Raw genomic sequence first — 18,440 nt, 5'->3', positions numbered from 1 at the left:
TCTGGGACTTGTGGTGCACGAAGCTTTTGGGTTAACACCGTAACATTGTTCATCTAATTATCTCCCTGTTGTGACCCTTTGTCGGGGCCAAACTTTATTTAAAGTGAACTTTCCACTGGGTTATTTCCACTACCCAAGTGTAATTCCATTTTGCTCCTGCCCTTCACCTTCTTGTAGCTACCCATATCAATGACATGTTTCTCTGCCAGGTCACTCCACAGGTCAGGAGCAACTCCGTGGACGTAACCCAGGTGGCCCTGCACAAGTCGAAATCTCTGTATGTGGGTTAGAGGGTGAAGGCCAGGGTTCTCCTGAGAAATACTAAATGCAATGGCTTCTTGAAAGTCTGTCAGAGGAAACCCTATTAACCCCTTCATGACCTTGGGATTTTCCGTTTTTCCATGTTGGTTTTTCGCTCCCCTCCTTCCCAGAGCCATAACTTTTTTATTTTTCCGTCAATTTGGCCATGTGAGGACTTAGTTTTTGCGAAACAAGTTGTACTTTTGAACGACATCATTGGTTTTAGCATGTCATGTACTAGAAAACGGGAAAAAAATTCCAAGTGCGGTGAAACTGCAAAAAAAGTGCAATCCCACACTTGTTTTTTGATTGGCATTTTTATTAGGTTCACTAAATGCTAAAACTGACCTGCCATTATGATTCTACAGGTCATTACGAGTTCATAGACACCAAAGATGTGTAGGTTCACTTTTATCTAAATGGTGAAAAAAAATTCCAAACTTTGCTAGAAAAAAAAATGCGCCATTTTCTGATACCCGTAGCGTCTCCATTTTTCATGATCTGGGGTCGGGTGAGGGCTTATTCTTTGCGTGCTGAGCTGGCATTTTTAATGATAGCATTTTGGTGCAGATACATTCTTTTGATCGCCCGTTATTGCATTTTAATGCAATGTCGCGGCGACCAAAAAAATGTAATTCTGGCATTTCGAATTTTTTTCTGCTACGCCGTTTAGCGATCAGGTTAATCCTTTTGTTTATTGATAGATCGGGCGATTCTGAACGTGGCGATACCAAATATGTGTAGGTTTGATTTTTTTTTATTGATTTATTTTGAAAGGGGGGTGATTTAAACTTTTATATTATTTTAACTTTTTTCAAATTTTTTTTTTATTTTTTTTTTGTTTTTACTTTTACCATGCTTCAATAGCCTCCATAGGAGGCTAGAAGCTGGAACAACGGGATTGGCTCTGCTACATAGCAGCGATCGTTAGATCGCTGCTATGTAGCAGAAATGCATAAACAGCTGACATGTCCCGGCTTTGATGTGGGCTCACCGCCGGATCCCTGCATCAAAGCGCGGTAACTGACCTTGGACGTACTATCCCGTCCGAGGTCAGAAAGAGGTTAAGAGCTGTCCGGCTACCACGAGCAGAGCTACATTATAATTTAGGTCTGCAAGTGATCCTACTGGATATGGTATACCTAAGACTACAAGTGATCCTACTGGATATGGTATAGCTAAGACTACAAGTGATCCTACTGGATATGGTATACCTAAGACTACAAGTGATCCTACTGGATATGGTATAGCTAAGACTACAAGTGATCCTACTGGATATGGTATAGCTAAGACTACAAGTGATCCTACTGGATATGGTATAGCTAAGACTACAAGTGATCCTACTGGATATGGTATAGCTAAGACTACAAGTGATCCTACTGGATATGGTATAGCTAAGACTACAAGTGATCCTACTGGATATGGTATAGCTAAGACTACAAGTGATCCTACTGGATATGGTATAGCTAAGACTACAAGTGATCCTACTGGATATGGTATAGCTAAGACTGCAAGTGATCCTACTGGATATGGTATAGCTAAGACTACAAGTGATCCTACTGGATATGGTATAGCTAAGACTACAAGTGATCCTACTGGATATGGTATAGCTAAGACTACAAGTGATTCTACTGGATATGGTATAGCTAAGACTACAAGTGATCCCATTGGAAATGGTATAGCTAAGACTACAAGTGATCCTACTGGATATGGTATAGCTAAGACTACAAGTGATCCTACTGGATATGGTATAGCTAAGACTACAAGTGATCCTACTGGATATGGTATAGCTAAGACTGCAAGTGATCCTACTGGATATGGTATACTTAAGACTGCAAGTGATCCTACTGGATATGGTATACTTAAGACTGCAAGTGATCCTACTGGATATGGTATAGCTAAGACTGCAAGTGATCCTACTGGATATGGTATAGCTAAGACTGCAAGTGATCCTACTGGATATGGTATAGCTAAGACTACAAGTGATCCTACTGGATATGGTATAGCTAAGACTGCAAGTGATCCTACTGGATATGGTATAGCTAAGACTACAAGTGATCCTACTGGATATGGTATAGCTAAGACTGCAAGTGATCCTACTGGATATGGTATAGCTAAGACTGCAAGTGATCCTACTGGATATGGTATAGCTAAGACTGCAAGTGATCCTACTGGATAAGTTATAGCTAAGACTAAAAGTGATCCTACTGGATATGGTATAGCTAAGACTACAAGTGATCCTACTGGATATGGTATAGCTAAGACTACAAGTGATCCTACTGGATATGGTATAGCTAAGACTACAAGTGATTCTACTGGATATGGTATAGCTAAGACTACAAGTGATCCTACTGGATATGTTATAGCTAAGACTACAAGTGATCCTACTGGATATGGTATAGCTAAGACTACAAGTGATCCTACTGGATATGGTATAGCTAAGACTGCAAGTGATCCTACTGGATATGGTATAGCTAAGACTGCAAGTGATCCTACTGGATATGGTATAGCTAAGACTGCAAGTGATCCTACTGGATAAGTTATAGCTAAGACTAAAAGTGATCCTACTGGATATGGTATAGCTAAGACTACAAGTGATCCTACTGGATATGTTATAGCTAAGACTACAAGTGATCCTACTGGATATGGTATAGCTAAGACTACAAGTGATTCTACTGGATATGGTATAGCTAAGACTGCAAGTGATCCTACTGGATAAGTTATAGCTAAGACTACAAGTGATCCTACTGGATATGGTATAGCTAAGACTGCAAGTGATCCTACTGGATATGGTATAGCTAAGACTACAAGTGATTCTACTGGATATGGTATAGCTAAGACTACAAGTTATCCTACTGGATATGTTATAGCTAAGACTACAAGTGATCCTACTGGATATGGTATAGCTAAGACTACAAGTGATCCTACTGGATATGTTATAGCTAAGACTACAAGTGATCCTACTGGATATGGTATAGCTAAGACTACAAGTGATTCTACTGGATATGGTATAGCTAAGACTACAAGTTATCCTACTGGATATGGTATAGCTAAGACTGCAAGTGATCCTACTGGATATGGTATAGCTAAGACTACAAGTGATCCTACTGGATATGGTATAGCTAAGACTACAAGTGATCCTACTGGATATGGTATAGCTAAGACTGCAAGTGATCCTACTGGATATGGTATAGCTAAGACTACAAGTGATCCCATTGGAAATGGTATAGCTAAGACTACAAGTGATCCTACTGGATATGGTATAGCTAAGACTACAAGTGATCCTACTGGATATGGTATAGCTAAGACTACAAGTGATTCTACTGGATATGGTATAGCTAAGACTACAAGTGATCCCATTGGAAATGGTATAGCTAAGACTACAAGTGATCCTACTGGATATGGTATAGCTAAGACTACAAGTGATCCTACTGGATATGGTATAGCTAAGACTACAAGTGATCCTACTGGATATGGTATAGCTAAGACTGCAAGTGATCCTACTGGATATGGTATACTTAAGACTGCAAGTGATCCTACTGGATATGGTATAGCTAAGACTGCAAGTGATCCTACTGGATATGGTATAGCTAAGACTGCAAGTGATCCTACTGGATATGGTATAGCTAAGACTACAAGTGATCCTACTGGATATGGTATAGCTAAGACTGCAAGTGATCCTACTGGATATGGTATAGCTAAGACTGCAAGTGATCCTACTGGATAAGTTATAGCTAAGACTAAAAGTGATCCTACTGGATATGGTATAGCTAAGACTACAAGTGATCCTACTGGATATGTTATAGCTAAGACTACAAGTGATCCTACTGGATATGTTATAGCTAAGACTACAAGTGATCCTACTGGATATGGTATAGCTAAGACTACAAGTGATTCTACTGGATATGGTATAGCTAAGACTGCAAGTGATCCTACTGGATAAGTTATAGCTAAGACTACAAGTGATCCTACTGGATATGGTATAGCTAAGACTGCAAGTGATCCTACTGGATATGGTATAGCTAAGACTACAAGTGATTCTACTGGATATGGTATAGCTAAGACTACAAGTGATCCTACTGGATATGTTATAGCTAAGACTACAAGTGATCCTACTGGATATGGTATAGCTAAGACTACAAGTGATTCTACTGGATATGGTATAGCTAAGACTACAAGTGATCCTACTGGATATGGTATAGCTAAGACTGCAAGTGATCCTACTGGATATGTTATAGCTAAGACTACAAGTGATCCTACTGGATATGGTATAGCTAAGACTACAAGTGATCCTACTGGATATGTTATAGCTAAGACTACAAGTGATCCTACTGGATATGGTATAGCTAAGACTACAAGTGATTCTACTGGATATGGTATAGCTAAGACTACAAGTGATCCTACTGGATATGGTATAGCTAAGACTACAAGTGATTCTACTGGATATGGTATAGCTAAGACTACAAGTGATCCTACTGGATATGGTATAGCTAAGACTACAAGTGATCCTACTGGATATGGTATAGCTAAGACTACAAGTGATCCTACTGGATATGGTATAGCTAAGACTACAAGTGATCCCATTGGAAATGGTATAGCTAAGACTACAAGTGATCCTACTGGATATGGTATAGCTAAGACTACAAGTGATCCTACTGGATATGGTATAGCTAAGACTGCAAGTGATTCTACTGGATATGGTATAGCTAAGACTACAAGTGATCCTACTGGATATGGTATAGCTAAGACTGCAAGTGATCCTACTGGATATGTTTTACCTAAGACTGCATGTGATCCTACTGGATATGGTATAGCTAAGACTGCAAGTGATCCTACTGGATATGGTATAGCTAAGACTACAAGTGATTCTACTGGATATGGTATAGCTAAGACTACAAGTGATCCTACTGGATATGGTATACCTAAGACTGCAAGTGATCCTACTGGATATGGTATAGCTAAGACTACAAGTGATCCTACTGGATATGGTATAGCTAAGACTACAAGTCATCCTACTGGATATGGTATAGCTAAGACTACAAGTGATCCTACTGGATATGGTATAGCTAAGACTGCAAGTGATCCTACTGGATATGTTTTACCTAAGTCTGCAAGTGATCCTACTGGATATGGTATAGCTAAGACTACAAGTGATCCTACTGGATATGTTATACCTAAGACTGCAAGTGATCCTACTGGATATGGTATAGCTAAGACTACAAGTGATCCTACTGGATATGGTAGAGCTAAGACTGCAAGTGATTCTACTGGATATGGTATAGCTAAGACTACAAGTGATTCTACTGGATATGGTATAGCTAAGACTACAAGTGATCCTACTGGATATGTTATAGCTAAGACTACAAGTGATCCTACTGGATATGGTATAGCTAAGACTACAAGTGATCCTACTGGATATGGTATAGCTAAGACTGCAAGTGATCCTACTGGATATGTTTTACCTAAGACTGCAAGTGATCCTACTGTTTATTTTAAACAAGTTTTCCCATTTCATAAAGAGATTGCATGTTGCTAAGATATGATATCACTTTATGATTAATGAGGGTCTGATATTTGGGACCTCCACCAATCCTAAAAATAAACGGAACCCTTCACTGATTCATTCTTTTTTTTTTCCGCCACAGCCAATCGAGTGTGCAGGAGTTTTCATCCTGTTCCCTTCACAGTCAAGTAGTCGTCAGCACAGCTGTACAGGGGAAACTTGGAAAGAGATGCAGTGTTTCACTAGAACTATATCCCCCTTAAACCTCATGATCGGAGGAGGCCTCAAGGGTCGAACACCGGACAATCATAAACTCATGATACATCCTAGCAGCATGCCATTCATTTATAAGATCCCTTTTAAATCCCTTTTAGTTCAAAAAGGCATGGCAGTGCAAAAACAGGGCAGCGTAAAGGTATAAATGGCTATTCCCATCAGAACATCCCTCCCGTGCCGTAGTACAGTATAAGAAGTTCATATGAGACAGACCAAATATGAGACAGACCAAATATGAGACAGACCAAAGGTAGGTAGCAGACAGAAGACCCAACGCCAGGCTTGGACTGGCCCACGGGAGAACAGGAGAATCCTCCGGTGGGTCCCTGTGGAAGAGTTGGCCACCACCATATTAAATGAGTTATACTTGGCACAATATATTTGCTTTCCTATGTACAGATAAAGGCGTCATCTTATTCATGTAACAATCTACCCCGTCCACTGTTATATAAATTTGTGATTGAGGATAATTTGATCATTTAGGGCCTTGGCGTTGGTTACTGGTCGGCCCTTTGCACCCAGTGTGACATTTTATTACATTCATTATTATAAGTATCCTGCGCTGATAAAAACATCTTCTATTGTTGTAGAATACAAAAGGCTGAAGCATTGCCATCACGCGCGCAGGACTGAGCGAGGGCAAGCTCAGGGCCATCCTTTCATACGGTACGCCACAAGACGCTTTCAGCATGCAGAGCCATTTCAATGAGTAAAGACGACATTAAATTTACCACGTTGGGCGCCACATCTATGAGTCCCCGATCTACCTTGAAAATGTGGCTGAGGATGCAGGCAGGGCTTCTTTTTGGTGCATTTGTCAAGTCTGTTGTTCGCCCTGCTCTCTGTCGATTTGGTCTGAGGAGAGTCATCATTTGCAGTCAGGTACTTAAGGAGCTCAGAGCAGGGGCGTCTTTGTGGCTTCTGCGGTTGACAAATGTTTCTGGGTTTATTACTCCAATAGTTCTCGCTCTTCGCAGAGGGAAAAAAAAAATAGGCAATATAAAATTAGTGAGCGTAGTCCTCAGTGAAAAAAATAAAAAAAATTACAAATCATCCTATCTGGTCTATTATTAATTTTGTGAAGTGTCCACAATAAGTGTAGCTGCTCTATGATCTGTGAATAATTGTTTGCAGAACAAGGCAAGAAAATTGCATTTAAAATTCCCCGATGCCACTTATGCAAAGTTTTATTTCATTTCTCCCATTTTTATCCTCGGAAACATAGAGACAACTTGTTTTTACAGGCTCCTTGTAATAAAGGATGGGATTAAAACCACTTAAAGTTTATTTGTTGCTAGATGCTACAGCCCAGCGCTGCCCAGCTCTCCTAAGTGTCCTTATTAAAATGCTCTGCTTTTGGCTAATATGGACAGTAAGGAAAGATTATTATTAGTGATGAGCGAATATACTCGTTACTCGAGATTTCTCGAGCACGCTGGGGGGTCCTCCGAGTATTTTTTAGTGCTCGGAGATTTAGTTTTTCTTGCCGCAGCTGAATGATTTACATCTTTTAGCCAGCATAAGTACATGTGGAGGTTGCCTGGTTGCTAGGGAATCCCCACATGTACTTATACTGGCTAACACATGTAAATCATTCAGCTGCGGCAAGAAAAACTAAATCTCCGAGCACTAAAAAATACTCGGAGGACACTCGAGAGCATGCTCGAGAAATCTCGAGTAACGAGTATATTCGCTCATCACTATTATTTAAGGCTAAATAGAAAGTAGCAAAAACGCTCCTGATCTCATTGAATTTTTTGCATTAATCTTCTTCATCTGTTATTTCTACGTGATAGAAAAATGGCGGGACCAAAATTAAAAGTGGTGCAAAAATATACAATAAATGATGCCACCACAGGGTAAGAGTCAAGTACCCATTTTAACATCTTCCGCCTCTAACTAAAGGAAAGGTGCTATCAGAAAATAACCTACTGTTTAAACCAGGTATTTATGTTAAGTGTAATTTTAAAAAATGTTGGTAATTCTTTTTCTTATATTATTAATTGCAAAAAAAAAAAAAAATAGAAATCTTGCAATTTTCACAATGGCCACTAGGGCTATTCTAGGCGTCTGCTTCCTGTACTTTTAGGAAATTCACATGTACATATACAGTACATTAGCAGCAACTGGCACTCAACTCCCTAGCTTTGTATTCAAGCATCTAATGAGCGTGTGCAAAAGCCACTGCGAAGGAAGGGGGAGCAGGATCAGCTATGACATCGCCTATTCCAAAAGATGGATCCGCTTTATCAGCTGTGTATAGAGATAGTACCAGTCATTGTGATCCTGTGACAGCGGGACAGGACGGCTAATCAAAAAAAGAGCAGCTGATGACAGGAGGGAAAAGGTGGTTCTTAGAGCTTCTACCTCTAATGATAATGAGACTGCTGAAAGATATTATGTAAGAACTAAATGTGTGTGTTCTAAGGGCTCTGTCTGTAATGACAATGAGCCTGCTGAAAAGTCTTATGTAAGAACAGAATGTGGGAGTGTTCTTAGGGTTTCTATCTCTGATAATCAGACTGCTGAAAGATCTTATGTAAGAACTAAATGTGTGTGTTCTAAGGGCTCTGTCTGTAATGACAATGAGCCTGCTGAAAAGTCTTATGTAAGAACAGAATGTGGGAGTGTTCTTAGGGTTTCTACCTCTAATGATAATGAGACTGCTGACAGATCTTATGTAAGAACTAAATGTGTGTATTCTAAGGGCTCTGTCTGTAATGACAATGAGCCTGCTGAAAAGTCTTATGTAAGAACAGAATGTGAGAGTGTTCTTAGGGCTCTGTCTTTAATGACAATGAGCCTGCTGAAAAGTCTTATGTAAGAACAGAATGTGGGAGTGTTCTTAGGGTTTCTACCTCTAATGATAATGAGACTGCTGACAGATCTTATGTAAGAACTAAATGTGTGTATTCTAAGGGCTCTGTCTGTAATGACAATGAGCCTGCTGAAAAGTCTTATGTAAGAACAGAATGTGAGAGTGTTCTTAGGGTTTCTATCTCTAATGATAATGAGACTGCTGAAAGCTCTTATGTAAGAACTAAATGTGTGAGTGTTCTTAGGGCTCTGTCTGTAATGAGAATGAGCTGGCTGAAAAGTCTTATGTAAGAACAGAATGTGAGAGTGTTCTTAGGGCTCTGTCTGTAATGAGAATGAGCTGGCTGAAAAGTCTTATGTAAGAACAGAATGTGAGAGTGTTCTTAGGGCTCTGTCTTTAATGACAATGAGCCTGCTGAAAAGTCTTATGTAAGAACAGAATTTCTGAGTGTTCTTAGGGCTCTACCTGTAATGACAATGAGCCTGCTGAAAAGTCTTATGTAAGAACAGAATGTGTGATTGTTCTTAGGGCTCTGTATGTACCGTAATGACAATGAGCTGGCTGAAAAGTCTAATGTAAAAATATAATGTATAAGTGTAAAATAGCCTCAAAGGCCAGTGTGAAATTTCCAAGATTTGTAATTTTTAAAAAAAAAAACATGGAATGTGTTATATATGTAATAAAACAAATTGTAAAAAAAAATTAAAAACATACAATTCATACAAAATTACCTGACTTAAGCAGTAAGTCAGAATGTCCAAAGATGCCTTCAGTAGGGAGTAAAGTGCCCTGCCAATCAATAGAATAAAGGGGCTCAGGAACTTGAAAAAATGCTGTGCCAATTAGGCAGGGGCTGCACGGTGACATGTGTCGGACAACTCACGTGACCAAAAACATCTCTGCCACTCGTCTGTGACAAGCCGTCACACAACTGTTTTAGAGCTGCGCTTTTGCTACAAAAGATGGCAAAACCAAAGCAAAGTCCCACGTAAGTCGCAGTGGCAAGTGACTTGCAGGGAAATCTATGGCAATTACATTGCAGATTAGTCCAAATCAAATAAATACGTCAGAGGTGCAGTACCACATTCAGCCAGTGAACCAGTGTGGTGCTGCAATCTAACTTCAGACAACCCCTTTTAAGATTCATGGAGCCACCATCATGAGTAATGTCATAATGATTAGAGCTAATGTGAATCGATTTTCAGGACCCTGTCCATCAACCATGTTAGTAATCTGTGGCCCCTGGATGGGAGACCTAAGAAAGGTTCTTCTTTTGATTAGCTGGACTGTTATGACGTCATGCTTGCTGCTTGAGGCACATACGATAGAGCGTCAGGTTGCTAATCATAAGAAGAGCAGTGGGCTTATATCTGTAAAGATAATGAGCCTGCTGAAAAGTCTTATGTAAGAACAGAATCTGTGAGGGTTTGCATGGCTCTGTCAGTAATGATAATGAGACTGATGAAAAGTCTTAAGAAAGAACAGAATCTGTCAGGGTTTTTATGGCTCTGTCTGTAATGATAATGAGACTGCTGAAAAGTCTTATGTAAGAACAGAATCTGTGAGGGTTTTTATGGCTCTGTCAGTAATGATAATGAGTCTGCTGAAAAGTCGTATGTAAGAACAGAATCTGTGAGGGTTTGCATGGCTCTGTCTGTAATGATAATGAGACTGATGAAAAGTCGTATGTAAGAACAGAATCTGTGAGGGTTTGTATGGCTCTGTCTGTAATGGTAATGAGCCTGCTGAAAAGTCTTATGTAAGAACAGAATCTGTGAGGTTTTTTATGGCTCTGTCAGTAATGATAATGAGTCTGCTGAAAAGTGTTATTTAAGACGAGAATGTGTGATTGTTCTTAAGGCTCAGTTTGTAATGATAATGAGCCTGCTGAAAAGTCTTATGTAAGAACAGAATCTGTGAGGGTTTTTATGGCTCTGTCAGTAATGATAATGAGACTGATGAAAAGTCGTATGTAAGAACAGAATCTGTGAGGGTTTTTATGGCTCTGTCAGTAACGGTAATGAGACTGCTGAAAAGTTTTATGTAAGAACAGAATCTGTGAGGGTTTTTATGGCTCTGTCAGTAATGGTAATGAGACTGCTGAAAAGTCTTATGTAAGAACAGAATCTGTGAGGGTTTTTATGGCTCTGTCAGTAATGATAATGAGTCTGCTGAAAAGTCTTATGTAAGAACAGAATCTGTGAGGGTTTTTATGGCTCTGTCAGTAATGATAATGAGTCTGCTGAAAAGTTTTATGTAAGAACAGAATCTGTGAGGGTTTTTATGGCTCTGTCAGTAATGGTAATGAGACTGCTGAAAAGTCTTATGTAAGAACAGAATCTGTGAGGGTTTTTATGGCTCTGTCAGTAATGATAATGAGTCTGCTGAAAAGCCTTATTTAAGAAGAGAATGTGTGATTGTTCTTAAGGCTCAGTTTGTAATGATAATGAGACTGCTAAAAAGTCTTTTGTAAGAACAGAATGTGTGAGGGTTTTTATGGCTCTGTCTGTACTGATAATGAGCCTGCTGAAAGGTCTTATATAAGAACAGAATCTGTGAGGGTTTTTATGGCTCTGTCTGTACTGATAATGAGCCTGCTGAAAGGTCTTATATAAGAACAGAATGTGTGAGGGTTCTTATGGCTCTGCCTGCAATGATAATGAGCCTGCTGAAAAGTCTTATGTAAAAACAGAATCTGTGAGAGTAAACTAGCCCCATTGGTCAGTGTAAAATCCGCAAGATTTGCAATTTTTTTTTAAATATGAATTGTGAAATATATGTAATAAACCAAAATATTGCAAATATTTTTTAATAACATACATTTCACACAAAAAAACCCCTGTAAACTTTGGCCCCTGGGTGGGAGCCACAGGAACGGCTCTCATTTTGATGCACATGTGATGACGTCATATCAGCTAATCAAAAGTAGAGCAGATGGTGACGGGAGATAAGAGCAGGTTCTTGGGGCCCCCATTACTGACAGGCCAGATAGAGCAGGTCCTGCACATCGCTGCCCCCCACCTCTAATAATGGTGTAAATCACTATGGAATGCCAACATGAGTATGAAGTGGCGGCAGGAGACAGAGATTATAGGACAGCGTCACTCCAGGTTTGCATCATTCCTTCACTCTCAGTATGGATGTAAAGGAAGCCATTGTACCTTGACGGGCGCAGGGCTGCTCCGGATCCTCTGGTTTGGGCTCGCATGGCTGTGTGCACTGAGTCCGACGCATTCATTATAAATCAGCTGAGTGTTGGATGGAGCCAGTAAGAGCTTTCTAAGCTGGAAACATAAACCGAGAAGGGGCACAGTTACAAGACACTGACAAATTACAATGAGGTCTCTTCAATTTCAAAACATTAATTCCAATTAGTAACGAGAACTAAATATTTACTTACAAAAAAAAAACAATGCAATCAACACAATTAGAAAAGACTTATGCAAAATAACCTAAAAAAGCTAAAAGCTAAAGAAATACAAATAAATTTATATAAAAAAAGGAAAACAATTATTTAAAAAAACAGCTAAAGCCTCAGCATCTTTAGTTAATTGTGACATCCGACAGCACTTGACCAATTATGCACACACGGCATGCTGGGAATTATGGATTAATTAACAGCACTGTATTGCTACAAACACCAACCGTCCCGCCCCATAGTATACTGTATACACATTGGGCCTCTGACTGTGCTGCCCATACAACCAATCAGAGCTCAGCTTTTATTTTTTTTAAACAGCTCTGGAAAAAGAATGCTGTGATGTGATTGGTTGCTATGGGCAACAGTTGCAGTTTCTTTGTTAACAGATCAGGTCCCACATGTACAGACAATAGGCGTATGTTTTTAACTCTAAAAAATAAATATACATACTTTTGTCTTTCATTTCATGCAAACAGATGTCCATGACGTACAAATCTGTAATAAGCACCACAGCCTGGTATAAACCCATACTACACCAGACATGTAATGTGGCACCCATAGCCTGGTATAAACCCATATTATACCAGATCTGTACTGTGGCACTCATAGCCTGGTATAAACCCATATTGTACCAGATCTGTAATGTGGCACCCATAGGCTGGAAGAGACCCATACTGTACCAGACCTGTAATGTGGCACTCATAGCCTGGTATAGGTCCATACTGTACCAGATCTATAATGTGGCACTCATAGCCTGGTATAGGTCCATACTGTACCAGATCTATAATGTGGCACCCATAGCCTGGTATAGGTCCATACTGTACCAGATCTATAATGTGGCACTCATAGCCTGGTATAGGTCCATACTGTACCAGATCTATAATGTGGCACCCATAGCCTGGTATAGGCCCATACTGTACCAGACCTGTAATGTGGCACCCATAGGCTGGTATAGGCCCATATTGTACCAGATCTGTAATGTGGCACTCATAGCCTGGTATAAACCCATATTGTACCAGATCTGTAATGTGGCACCCATAGGCTGGAAGAGACCCATACTGTACCAGATCTGTAATGTGACACTCATAGCCTGGTATAGGTCCATACTGTACCAGATCTATAATGTGGCACCCATAGCCTGGTATAGGCCCATACTGTACCAGATCTGTAATGTGGCACTCATAGCCTGGTATAGGTCCATACTGTACCAGATCTATAATGTGGCACCCATAGCCTGGTATAGGCCCATACTGTACCAGACCTGTAATGTGGCACCCATAGGCTGGTATAGGCCCATATTGTACCAGATCTGTAATGTGGCACTCATAGCCTGGTATAAACCCATATTGTACCAGATCTGTAATGTGGCACCCATAGGCTGGAAGAGACCCATACTGTACCAGATCTGTAATGTGGCACCCATAGTCTGGTATAGGCCCATACTGTACCAGACCTGTAATGTGACACTCATAGCCTGGTATAGGTCCATACTGTACCAGATCTATAATGTGGCACCCATAGCCTGGTATAGGCCCATACTGTACCAGACCTGTAATGTGGCACCCATAGCCTGGTATAAACCCATACTGTACCAGATCTGTAATGTGACACTCATAGCCTGGTATAGGTCCATACTGTACCAGATCTATAATGTGGCACCCATAGCCTGGTATAGGCCCATACTGTACCAGACCTGTAATGTGGCACCCATAGCCTGGTATAAACCCATACTGTACCAGATCTGTAATGTGACACTCATAGCCTCGTATAGGCCCATACTGTACCAGATCTGTAATGTGGCACCCATAGCCTGGTAAAGGCCCATACTGTACCAGATCTGTAATGTGGCACCCATAGCCTGGTATAGGCCCATACTGTACTAGATCTGTAATGTGGCACTCATAGCCTCGTATAGGCCCATAATGTACCAGACATGTACTGTGGCACACATAGCCTGGTATAGGCTCATACTGTACCAGATCTGTAATGTGGCACTCATAGGCTGGAAGAGACCCATACTGTACCAGACCTGTAATGCGGCACCCATAACCTGGTATAGGCTCAAACTGTACCAGACATTTAATGTGGCACTCATAGCCTAATATAAGTCTATACTCTACCAGATCTGTACTGTGGCACCCATAGGCTGGTATAGGCCCATACTGTACCAGATCTGTAATGTGGCACCCATAGCCTGGTATAGGCCCATACTGTACTAGATCTGTAATGTGGCACTCATAGCCTCGTATAGGCCCATAATGTACCAGACATGTACTGTGGCACACATAGCCTGGTATAGGCTCATACTGTACCAGATCTGTAATGTGGCACCCATAGGCTGGAAGAGACCCATACTGTACAAGATCTGTAATGTGGCACCCGTAGCCTGGTATAGGCCCATACTGTACCAGACCTGTAATGTGGAACCCATAGCCTGGTATAGGCCCATAATGTACCAGACATGTACTGTGGCACACATAGCCTGGTATAGGCTCATACTGTACCAGATCTGTAATGTGCCACTCACAGCCTAATATAGGCCTATAATGTACCAGATCTGTAATGTGGCACTCATAGCCTGGTATAAACCCATATTATAATAATAATCTTTATTTTTATATAGCGCTAACATATTCCGCAGCGCTTTACAGTTTTGCACACATTATCATCACTGTCCCCGATTGGGCTCACAATCTAGAATTCCTATCAGTATGTCTTTGGAATGTGGGAGGAAACCGGAGTGCCCGGAGGAAACCCACGCAAACACGGAGAGAACATACAAACTCTTTGCAGATGTTGTCCTGGGTGGGATTAGAACCCAGGACCCCAGCGCTGCAAGGCTGTAGTGCTAACCACTGCGCCACCGTGCTGCCCATATTGTACCAGATCTGTAATGTGGCACCCATAGCCTGGTATAAACCCATATTGTACCAGATCTGTAATGTGGCACCCATAGGCTGGTAGAGACCCATACTGTACCAGATCTGTAATGTGGCACCCATAGCCTGATATAGGCCCATACTGTACCAGATCTGTAATGTGGCACCCATAGCCTGGTATAGGCCCATACTGTACAAGATCTGTAATGTGGCACTCATAGCCTGGAATAGGCCCATACTGTACCAGATCTGTACTGTGGCACCAATAGCCTGGTATAGGCACATACTGTACCAGATCTGTAATGTGGCACCCATAGCCTGGTATAGGCCCATACTGTACCAGATCTGTAATGTGGAACCCATAGCCTGGTATAGGCCCATACTGTACAAGATCTGTAATGTGGCACTCATAGCCTGGAATAGGCCCATACTGTACCAGATCTGTACTGTGGCACCCATAGCCTGGTATAGGCCCATACTGTACCAGATCTGTAATGTGCCACTCACAGCCTAATATAGGCCTATAATGTACCAGATCTGTAATGTGGCACTCATAGCCTGGTATAGGATCATACTGTATCAGATCTGTAATGTGGCACCCATAGTCTGGTATAGGCCCATACTGTACCAGATCTGTAATGTGGCACCCCTAGCCTGGTATAGGCCCATACTGTACCAGATCTGTAATGTGGCACCCCTAGCCTGGTATAGGCCCATACTGTATCAGATCTGTAATGTGGCACCCATAGCCTGGTAAAGGCCCATACTGTATCAGATCTGTAATGTGGCACCCATAGTCTGGTATAGGCCCATGATATATCTCTATGAACTGGAGACATACAGAGGTCTTCTCATGGCTCCATGGCGTGCTGTATTCTCATACTTTCCTATATTGATATATTACACACATGGAATTACACCTTTTACAAAAGCATACCCCTTTTAAAGTGATAGAGAATGAGTTACCAGACCTTTATTCTATAGATACAGGTGCATCTCACAAAATTAGAATATCATCAAAAAGTTAATTTATTTCAGTTTTTCAATACATAAAGTGAAACTCGTATATTATATAGAGTCATTACATACAGAGTGATCTATTTCAAGTGTTTATTTCTTTTAATATTGATGATTACGGCTTACAGCCAAAGAAAACCCAAACGTCATTATCTCAGTAAATTAGAATACTTTATAACACCAGCTTGAAAAAATGATTTTAACATCTGAAATGCATGTTCCGTAAATGCACTCAATACTTGGTCGGGACTCCTTTTGCATCAATTACTTCATCAATGCGGTGTGGCATGGAGGCGATCAGCCTGTGGCATTGCTGAGGTGTTATGGAAGCCCAGGTTGCTTTGATAGCAGCCTTCAACTCATCTGCATTGTTGCGTTTGGTGTCTATAATCTTCCTCTTGACAATACCCCATATATTGTCTGTAAGGTTAAGGTCAGGCGAGTTTGTTGGCCAATCAAGCACAGTGATACTGTTGTTTTTAAACCAGTTTTGGTACTTTTGCCAGTGTGGACAGGTGCCAAGTCCTGCTGGAGAATGAAATTTCCATCTCCAAAAAGCTTGTCGGCAGAGAGAAGCATGAAGTGCTATAAAATTTCCAAGTAGACGGCTGCCGCTGACTTTGGTCTTGATCAAACACAGGGGACCTAAACCAGCAGATGACATGGCTCCCTAAACCATCACTGATTGTGGAAAATTCACACTAGACCTCAAGCAGCTTGGATTTTGGCCTCTCCACTCTTCCTCCAGACTCTGGGACCTTGATTTCCAAGGTCTAGTGTGAAATATCCACAATCATTGATGGTTTCGGGAGCCATGTCATCTGCTGGTGTAGGTCCACTGTGTTTTATCAAGACCAATGCCAGAACAGCTATCTACCAGGATATTTTAGAGCACCTCATGATTCCCTCTGCCGACAAGCTTTTTGGAGATGGGAATTTCTTTCTCCATCAGGACTTGGCACCTTCCCACACTGCCAAAAGTAAAAATACCTGGTTTAAAAACAACAGTATCACTGTGCTTGATTGGCCAGCAAACTCATCTGACCTTAACCCCAAAGAGAATATATGGGGTATTGTCAAGAGAAAGATAAGAGACACCAGACCCAACAATGCTAATGAGCTGAAGGCTGCTATGAATGCAACCTGGGCCTCCATAACACCTCAGCAGCGCCACAGGCTGATCACCTCCATGCCTCACCAGATTGATGCAGTAATTGATGCAAAAGGAGCCCCGACCAAGTATTGAGTCATTTACTGATCATACATTTCAGTAGGCCAGCATTTCGGATGTTAAAATCATTTTTTCAAGCTGGTGTTATAAAGTATTCTAATTTACTGAGATAATGACTTTGGGGTTTTCATTGGCTGTAAGCCATAATCATCAACATTAACAGAAATAAACACTTGAAATAGATCACTCTGTTTGTAATGACTCTATATTATATATGACTTTCACTTTATGTATTGAAGAACTGAAATAAATACACATTTTGATTATATTCTACTTTTGTGAGATGCACCTGTACATGGCTGAGGTTCCTTCTGTGATGCTTTACATTATAGCTCGGCTTGTTCTTATAGGCTCTCCGTCCCTGAAATATGGCCACATCTTCCTTGTATGTGAATCTAGTCTTGCTAGCCAAGGGGCATTGCCTTCACATCTTCTTTGAGGGTGTCTTCAGGAGAATTACACCCCCATCTCACTTTTCTTGGCTATACCAAAACTGGCTTTATATAAAGGAAAGATGGGACCATATCTAAGGAATGGAAATACAGAAACAAAAGAGAACAGCCGAATTTTGACCAGACAAAGGAATTACATATTATTGCCAAGTGGCGGGTCCTCCCTGAAAAAAAAAAAGCCTGGGAAGTAGACTTCCCAAATATCTGTTTAAATGCAAACCTAGATTCCTACCATCCTCTTCATATTACGTATTAGAGCAGAAGTAAATAGGGAGATTTGTCCCTGACCTCATTTACTAACACCTTCCCATCACATTGCTTTGAAGCACCTCCTTTGGCCAAGTACGGACAATTCCATTACAGTGACTAAAATAATTTGAGGTTACACGCAAGTATCTGTGATCTGGTCAATAAGCCAGGAGAAGAGCACTCTTGCCTTGAAAGTGGTGAAATGGATGATATTGATCATGGGTCCCAGATAACATTTCAAATCAATGTTAGAAGTTAAAAATAAACCTCCCTATATAAAAAGCATCCATGCAC

The 18,440-nt window shown here is 40.8% G+C and overlaps 1 protein-coding gene across 3 annotated transcripts in view; it reads right to left on the bottom strand.

Annotated features, from left to right (window-relative positions):
- Positions 1-18,440, bottom strand: part of PPARGC1A (PPARG coactivator 1 alpha) — a 140,904-nt gene that overhangs the window by 61,412 nt on the left and 61,052 nt on the right. For 2 of the 3 annotated variants that reach the window (XM_069744667.1, XM_069744669.1), the window contains 2 exons: positions 12,059-12,181; positions 6,811-7,048 (listed from right to left, as the gene is read on the bottom strand). In XM_069744667.1, coding sequence (XP_069600768.1) covers positions 6,811-7,048; positions 12,059-12,181 — 361 coding nt within the window. The remainder of the gene's footprint in view (positions 1-6,810; positions 7,049-12,058; positions 12,182-18,440) is intronic. The other variant, XM_069744668.1, reaches the window with a different exon arrangement.

The sequence above is a fragment of the Ranitomeya imitator genome, chromosome 1 (assembly GCF_032444005.1).
Source record: "Ranitomeya imitator isolate aRanImi1 chromosome 1, aRanImi1.pri, whole genome shotgun sequence".
NCBI lineage: Eukaryota > Metazoa > Chordata > Amphibia > Anura > Dendrobatidae > Ranitomeya > Ranitomeya imitator.
This window is presented reverse-complemented; position numbering and strand designations above follow the sequence as displayed.